Source organism: Beta vulgaris, chromosome 5, assembly GCF_026745355.1.
Source record: "Beta vulgaris subsp. vulgaris cultivar EL10 chromosome 5, EL10.2, whole genome shotgun sequence".
NCBI lineage: Eukaryota > Viridiplantae > Streptophyta > Magnoliopsida > Caryophyllales > Amaranthaceae > Beta > Beta vulgaris.
Window position 1 is genome coordinate 65120660 of NC_079206.1, and position 8646 is coordinate 65129305.

Here is an 8646-nt window from a genome sequence, read left to right on the forward strand (position 1 = left end):
TGAATATCTACCTCCAGCCATCCCTTTAAATTAGAGAAGATGATCACTAAATTATTACTTCTTCCTCATAGTTTCTATTAATCAATGATAATTTTACATACTCTTTCAATTCTTATTTATATTTCTGAATACATGAAAAAAAAAAACAAGAAAAATGCACTTTTTGCGCGTTACTTTTTGAAACTTTTTTTTTTCTATCTTACGTCTATATAGGAAGAACATTATAAAACATCCCAATAGAAAAAAATAGGGTAAACAAATAAGAAATACAGGGAGTGTGAAACATCATGCAGAGAGTGAAAGTAGGGTATAAATACACTCACACTTCACCTGGAACATAAACATCACCCAATTATAACTTTTCTAGATCCAGCACTATTGTGCATCCCTTGTGGAGATTGTTCTATCATTGCTAATCAATCACCCAATTAATTAAGCAACATATAAAAACAACATAAACTTTTATCTAATAAAACTTGGCAACTTATTCTTAATGCTTACAAATGTTTGCAATCTATTAATCACAAGGGCCAGTAATCTTCCCAAACTAAAGAGCTAATGATCTCCCCTTTATGTTCATGCCCAAGTTGTTCAAAATGACTTCTCCATTCATTCTCTGCATGATGAACTGATTCGCGCTTCTTCTCATAACCAAGCTTTAACTCAGTACTCATTACGTTTTTCATTGCTGAAAGAGTAGACCTCCTTTGAATGCACTGATCCCAATACGCGATATCAAGTTTAGTAGCATGCTCAACCTTCCTTCCCATTTTAGTTGCCCAATGATCCTCCAATAACTCAAATCTTTCTCTTCTGAACTTTGTTGATTCTTCAATATATTGTGACCATCTGATCTCCGCAAACTGCTGCAACACACGCTTAATATCATGCTCGGACCTCTGAAACCACCTCATGAAAGTAGACATGTTTTCTGTCAAGAGTTTATCGAAACCCCCATTCAGTACATCCAAGATTTTCTTGTTGTGCCCTGGTTTTGATATGAGCACGTCTTCAAGGGAGGCTCGGGAATGTACTAGCAAGTACTTTAGGATACTCATGGCAGCATTTCGAGCATCTGTTTGCTGGTCAGAGAAGAGTGCGATAAGATTAATGCAGAGGGAGCAATAAAGATCAGTATCCACATTGCTTGGATGGAAGATGATTTCTTTATGAGCATGTATCAGTTCCAAAACTAGGCAAATATCTACCCTTTTTTCTTCTTGTGAAATGAGAGGATCCTTCTCAAGGGATGCCAAGAAGGATGGAAGAAAACAATACAGCACCATCCTATTTGTGCTCTTATAGATAACATTTATTGGCTTGCTTCCTCTCAAAATTGATACTAGGCCAGTCCATGGCATGGATGATTCCTGAGTTTGATAGTCTTTCTTTACTGAATGCAGCATCAATAAACAGAATTCTAGCACTCTCATCACATCTGAAGGCCGAGGGAAAACACCCAGAAAAACACAGTCAACAATCAAATTGCAAAATGATCCTAAATTTGACCACAAATTGTTCTTATCCCTTCTTTGGTTATATGTCTCATCACTCTGTAGAAGTCGTCTCTCCAAATAATTCATGACTCGAGTGAGGCAAAGTGCACGGAAAGTTAGAATAGATTCCGAATCAAGATATAAGGGGACACTCTCTAAAAGGTTTTCAATTGTTGCAACTGGATTTGTATGCTCAATCAGAGTAATTGAGAGTACTTCTGCTATAAGATCCAAGATAGCCGTGCCTCCTACTGAACTTGGTTCACCACTATAGCCAGAATTGTCAATTTCCAGCAGAAGATGGGAGGTTGTCATAAAATTTGGATGTTCAGTGGATGATTTCTGAAAACCAGACTTTGAAGATGGGAATTCATCGCCTTCACTAGCTAAGATGGAAGAACTGGTGGAAGTTGTTGCAACATTAGGTTCTCTGGTCAACTTTATAGCCATATAAGCCCTAAAAGACACACACAAGTATAGTAAGGTTGAGTATGAAAAAATCGAGTCAAAATACCAGGGTACTTGAGCGTATGACAGAAAATCCTTGTTTTTAAGCAACATAAATGATAAAACTGAATGGCCTATTTGGCAGGCAGTAATAATTACTAATTAATGGTAATTGTAATGAGTTCATATGCAAATTTGTGAAGAAAGCATCATCTCGATGTCCATGATAATGCTTGTCTAACCTCAAATACCTCTTTTTCTTTATAAATTTCCATTACCATCGAATCATCTTTTACCAATTTAGAGGTGGAACTAGTTATTAGGCCCGGGCTAGGCCCCGGGTAAGAAAATTTTCCATTTATTTATATTGTACTTTGATATGATAACACTAAATATAACTTGGTCTATTGGTCAAAACTTTAGTACATGAACCATGAGGTCATGGGATCAAAACCTATACTATGCAGTTTCTAATTTTTTTTATTGTACATGGATTACATGAACTAAAACTCCCTAGGGAGAGCGCCACGTGGCACCGTTCCTCGTTTACGCACGCCTTTTAATATATTAGTATAGATTTGAGTGGTAATGGAATATTGTAAAGAAAAAACACGTGTTCCGTAAACATGAGAATAGGCATATGGGAATTTCTTCACAAAATTACACATTAGTTCATTATCATTTCTACCATTTATACCAATTATCAAACCAGCCGCGAAAGTACAATATAGTAGAGAAACACATCAACATACCTCACAACAGAGAAGTAAAGATCCACACAACTTTCAAGAAATCCAGTTCGATCACAAATAATAGAGAAAGAGGGTGACATCTTAGCGAAGTTAGCCATAAATCTCAGAACTGAAGTTGCATTAGTAGCAGAGGCCTCCCAACCATGTAAAGCTGCAGTATGCGTTGTGTGCCTCACAGCTTCTTCACCAATTTTTACTTCTATAATATCGATGTTTTCCTCTGCAAGGTCCACTGCAGAAGCTTGAGAGACAGCTGCAGCTTGCAGAGCAAGATTTGGTTGGACTTTTATCTGATCAAATACAACTTTCACCATAGCAATTACAGAATCCAAAAGGCCGGCAAATTTCAAGTCACCAAATTCCTCATTACTCAGCATTAATGCCTCAAAGTCCATAATTCCAACTTCAGGTAATCTTGGGTATATAGGCTTGCCAAATATCAAGCAGAAAAGAGTATAATATATGTCAAGAAAATCATAGAACCTTGGAAGTACACGAGCCAGTGCTTGGTAGCCCCCACTGCTCTCAAATTTAATAGGAAATCCAGGAGATGATGTGAGGCATAAACCCAGATGGGTAATGATCCATATCATGCTTGTAGGATGAACAGCCTCATCAAGAAAATATTTAATGAGTTTTGATGAGACAATTTCATGCCATTTCTCAAGCAATTCATCTGAATATATAGTCACTTGTAAGTCGACGAGTGTCTCCAGGAGGATATTTCTCATAGTCAGATGCTTACTCTTTTCCTCTCTTGTGATTTGAAAAGGTTTCATTACTTCAGGAGGATCAAAGGTTGTAAGCACGAATGTTGCAACGCTTTCCAATTCAGAGTCAAGAAACTCGTGCTGTAAGATGACACCGAGTAGGATAACAAATTTCTCTAAGACAAGCATTTCAACATCATCCCTTCGTAAATCTGCTAGCACATGATGAACAATGTTTCTTTCTCGAAGAACAGTGAGATTATGATCTTTGTATGTATACACAGTGATCAAATTCTCAAAGAAACTCAGTATTTGAAGCTGGATGGAAACAGGTGCAATCACCCAGAGTGTCCAGTCCAGCAAGACATACTCTACTATATCAGCATCAGATATTGCACTGGAGATCAATGAAGCAGCTGTTGTATTAGCCACACGATCAAAATTATGACTTGTTATTCCATTTGTAGAGAAATCATGTACACTCCCATGATTCCCCATTGGAGAAATATTGTCCAGAAACTCTGCTGTATTAGCTTCTAGAGAACTGGACAGAGGCAAGGCTTCTGCAAATGGAGAAGTAGTTTGGCTATTCTTTAGTTTTAATGGATCCTCAGACACGGCAATCTTGAAAAGAATCTCAAGACATTGAACGTCAAACAAGGACATTTTCCTTTGGAGGTATAGAGATAGCAACTCATAACCTTTGCATGCTTTCATCTGTTGAACCCTCTGAGGATTCCGTTGAAGAACAGACGCAAGTAACGTCAAGGCTATGTGAAGTGTGTTGCTTGTTTTAGCAGTTTCAATAAGAGCTAAAATAACAGCTATCCCTGTAACTGGGCACATGACATTTCCTATTATACACCTCCTACAGATGGAGACATCACCATAGAAATGCCCAAAGCGTGGAATTCCTGAAAGTTCCCGAAGGAAAAATGAGATAAAAGTAAAGAAGTCAACTACTAAGGATTCTGTATGAAAAGCTTTACAGAAAATGAGAAGACTAATTGTAAGACTTGTTTGCTAACCAGTTGGAGAAGCAGCAGCTGACATAGGATCAACAAGATTGAGCAAGGTCAAAGTATGTGATGCTGGCAAAGCTTCTATCCGTGCTGCATTAAAGGCACACAGAAGTTTCTTTCTAAAAAGTTGCAACCAGAGATTTTCTAGCATATCCATGTCCCAAATTGTCTCTGAGCCATCTGTCTCAGGTCTCTTTGACTTGTCAGAAGTATCTAAACTTCCTGTTCCAGTATCTAAACTTGAGTCTAACGTAGAAAATCTCTCTCCCCCACCGTCTTCATTCAAATTGGAGTGAGAATCATCTAAGCCTTGAACTAAAAGTTTGCATCTTTTAGCAAGCGTGTACATAAAATGGACGATCTCGGCAGAGAGAGGTTCTTGAAAAAGGTAGCAACTTCGAAGTTCCCACTGCAAATCACTCACCCTTGCATGGTTAGCAGGTGTTCCAATAATTATCTGCAATTCCCTGTTAACAAGCATTGGAGTGTATGCAAGTTCCGCAGTGTCGCTCAGCTTCCCATTAAGATATATGTGTACACTCTGCACACTACCAGAGAAATTCTCTGTATCTACATCAATTCTCTTGCTTCGGACAATGGCAAGATGGTACCATACGCCTTCTTTCAATTCCAAACTAGGAAAAGACAGTGAAGAGCTACTATTTATTGCAAAAGTTAGCACACCACCCTCCTGGAGATAAAGTTCTTCCTCCAATGTGTTCTCACTATCTGTTGAATTAAGAGAAAACAATTTCAGTTTCATTGTCCCTCGGTGTTCTGTTTGCTGTGATTTTAAACCTATATACTGAAACCAGCAAACAAAAGTGTAGCCCACCTCCGGTGGCCATGCCTTCACCCCAAGTGGTGCTGTAATACAAGCATGCCCCTTCTTGCTCATGTCAAACGCCAAACAAGGTGCAGAAGAAACGCTCTCAGAGGCCAAATGTTCCATGAATAGGAGTCTTCCCAAAATATTATTGAGATTGTGGCTTGCGTTTAGGAGCTCCATTTGCAAAACATACTGAATAAGTAGCAGCAGTTCTGGAGGTGACAACCTGTTGATCGTAAATACAAAGGGCGATGCATTTTACTAGAGTAAGCCAATGGTGTGTAAGAAAATATACATAATATACTAGGACTATAGAAGAATATAGAATGACAGCAATTTACTTGAGATTTCAGCTCAAAACAACATGGCAAAATCAAGCATCTCAAACAGGTCGAGGTCACAGTAAACTTAGCTTGACCTACCAGCAAAATTCCCTCTGAAGACTGCCAAAGAAGTTGAGTTCATGGCCAATACGTTCAGATAAGGGTCAAGTTCAGGTTCATATGGACTAACAAGGACTAAAATAAGGTCTCATAAGTTCCATTTAGTTCATATAAGTTCAAATGACTAAATACTCCATTACATTAGTAACCTTAAGCTTCAGAAGATCAAATTTTCTATGGCACTACCTCCAGTAGCCAATTTCGAGCTGAAAATTTCACATTTAATTGTCAATAGCTACACAATGTAATTCCTATAGAATAACTACGCGAAAAGTTGTAATACTAGCTACCATAACATCATTGATTAATGCTAAGCAATCTACTAATAACTGAACCTACACACTAGGTTGTTTTCATTCTACTTGCTTTTACCAATGCATACTTTTTGTTGTTGTTGTGTAATCAAGTAAACTTACTTACTTAGGTCCTTAGTTTTTCCTTTAATGAATCAAATATGCGGATATCATCATTAAATCATCATTATGTACACAAGATAGAATCAAGTCATAAATACCCCAAAGTAACACAATCAACTAAGGGTTAAACTGATTATTCACCAAGATCAAAAACATGCAACTATATAATTACATTTACTGCCAAAATTAAGACCAAAATTTAGTTAAAGATCAAACCAATGAGGGGAAAAAAAAAAAGTGGACAACTTTACCTTGAAGGAAAATAATCAATAGAAGTTTCTGAATTTGTTGGGATTTCTTCAACTTCATTTTCTCGAGATAATAAAGTGAAAAGGGTAGTAGTTGATGAATGCCCAGAAAATCCAACCTTTTCTCCAATGTCCTTGAACAATGTACCAACCCAAGACTCCATTTTTGAATCTTTAGGTTTCTGGGTATGAATTTTTTGCAGTTTTTGAAGGTTGGTTGAGAAACAGTAAAGAAATTGAGTGCCATGATCATGGAGTATAATAGTGAGTTCAATACTTCTTCCACGGCAAAAACTACAACGTGTAAAGCACTTCTTCTCTTTCTTTTGGAGAAATTTTTATAGGTGAATCACCAAAGGAGCTAAAATTTGCATACAACTATTATTTTCATTGGGTCATTTTCTCGAACATATGGCGTATTATTGGCTTACATTGTGATAAGTAGTGCTCCCAAATTATTAGAGGGAAGATTCTCAATCTTCCCACAATTTTTAGTTGAGTGATCGCATAAAAGTTGGAACTTTGGAAGAAAAAGACTTTCCTTCACTTTGGTCAACCATAGGAGTTTTGGTTTTTCTTGGACTCTACCAAGATGTTGGAAACAAAGGGTAAATAAGAGAGGGGGAGAAATTGAGAGGGGTAAACACGTAGTACTATCAAGATTTTTGTTCTTTTGAATTGAACAGAATAAAATTGAATTTATGAGAAGAAATCTTATGAATTGAACTGGATTATCATTAATAAGATCGCAGCGGGTTGTGTTGGGTTTAGGGGTGATAATGAGCTCGACCTATTCGCGAACAGTTTGGGCTCGGTTCAGGTAAAGCTCGGTCTAAACTTGGCTCGTGGTAGCTCGGCTCGGATTCGTATTCGGCTCGAGACCTTGACGAGCCAAGCCGAATTAGGCACAGCTCGACTAGAAAAGCTTTTGAACAAGCTTGATTATTATTCTATATATAAAAAGTAATATAGCTTAAAGCCTTTAAAAGGTTATTATATGCTAAAACACTTTAAAAAGTTATTATACGTATCATTTTATAAAATTTTTTACATTGAACAGTTCATGTCGTTTCTTTTTGTATCCTTTTAGAACTAGTTTGTCGATTTTCTTAAGTAAATTTTGGTTAGCATGTAAAATGAAATAAAATGTGATTTTTCGTGGTACTTTTTGAATTTAGTCTATAATTATACATGATTTGTCAATAAATTTTGTTTGGTTTAATGTTGTGTTGATTTATTCTTAATTTGTTCAAATCGAGCCCGAACTCGAGCCTTGAGAGAAGCTCACGAGCTCGAACTAAGCCAAGCTGAGCTTCACTTATTGAGCTCTTCAAGCTCACGAGTCGAGCGAGCTAAACGATAAATGAGTCGAGTTGTTCCAGTACAATTCGGGCTCACCTCGTGCGATAAGCACCCCTACTTGGGTTAACCATAAATATAAGACGTCCGAATATGAAAGATATCTTTACTATGGGTACTAGGCAAATACAACATTTGTATAAGATATTTTTGTCCAGGCTTTCCACAAAAAACTCTCATTGTTCAGGCTAGTAGTCAAAACTGGCCGAAATCTAGTAGGTGGTACCTTATACGCTACCAAATTGTCATTGAAGATAAATTTTCTACAAAAAAAAAAGATAATAGAGGATTTTTTACAGAGAATGTGAAATACATAGGGGTATCAGGAAGAGTTTTTGAGAAAAGGCTCTATTGAATTTAGATCTTAGAGGTTGTATTTCTAATAATTAAGAGCAAGTGTTAGGAAATTTGAGTTTCCCTTTTCTCAACGCGTCACCAATTCATAATTGGTATGAAAGATTTTATGAGCAAGTTGACTAAAGTTATTCACGGTTATTTACCATTCAGAATTGATAAAACCTCTCGAGAACAAGCGAAAAATGGAGAAGGGACGTCAAAAAAAATATAAAATCAAATTGACTAGAGTTATTCACGGTTATTTATCTCTTAAGAACAACATTCTTTTACAATAAAAAAAAAAAGAAAAACTAAAGAAACAAAATGATCTAAACAACTTCTCAAGAATCAATTGCTTCCTAATAATCTTTTCCATAATCTTCCCCCTCTTCTCCTAGGCCCTTTCATTAGTTATAACTTGTACGTACTACAAATTAAATTACAACATTACGCAACTTAACTTTTTATTTGTTTTCGTACCCATCTCGTGCATATTATACCAGAGTTTGCGTCAATGACGAGACGAGGGAAACGTACGCTTACTCATCCAAGCGATCAAAGTCGGTGCAAGTGAAGTAAGAACGCCAA

General features: G+C 36.9%; 1 protein-coding gene across 2 annotated transcripts; it reads right to left on the reverse strand.

Moving 5' to 3' along the window:
• Positions 1-303: 303 nt before the first annotated feature.
• On the reverse strand, positions 304-6969 carry LOC104894567 (protein SPIRRIG). Of its 2 annotated transcripts, none has more exons than XM_010680830.4 (4): positions 6367-6969; positions 4434-5482; positions 2696-4319; positions 304-1953 (listed from the first exon to the last, which is right to left on the reverse strand). In XM_010680830.4, exons 1-4 carry the CDS (start codon positions 6525-6527, stop codon positions 522-524), a joined length of 4266 nt encoding a protein of 1421 aa, XP_010679132.2. In that variant the 5' UTR covers positions 6528-6969; the 3' UTR covers positions 304-521. The 2 variants fall into 2 exon arrangements, with proteins under 2 accessions (XP_010679132.2, XP_010679134.2); XM_010680832.4 differs by lacking the exon at positions 6367-6969 and having other exon boundaries at positions 4434-5156; positions 5263-5418.
• Positions 6970-8646: the final 1677 nt, after the last annotated feature.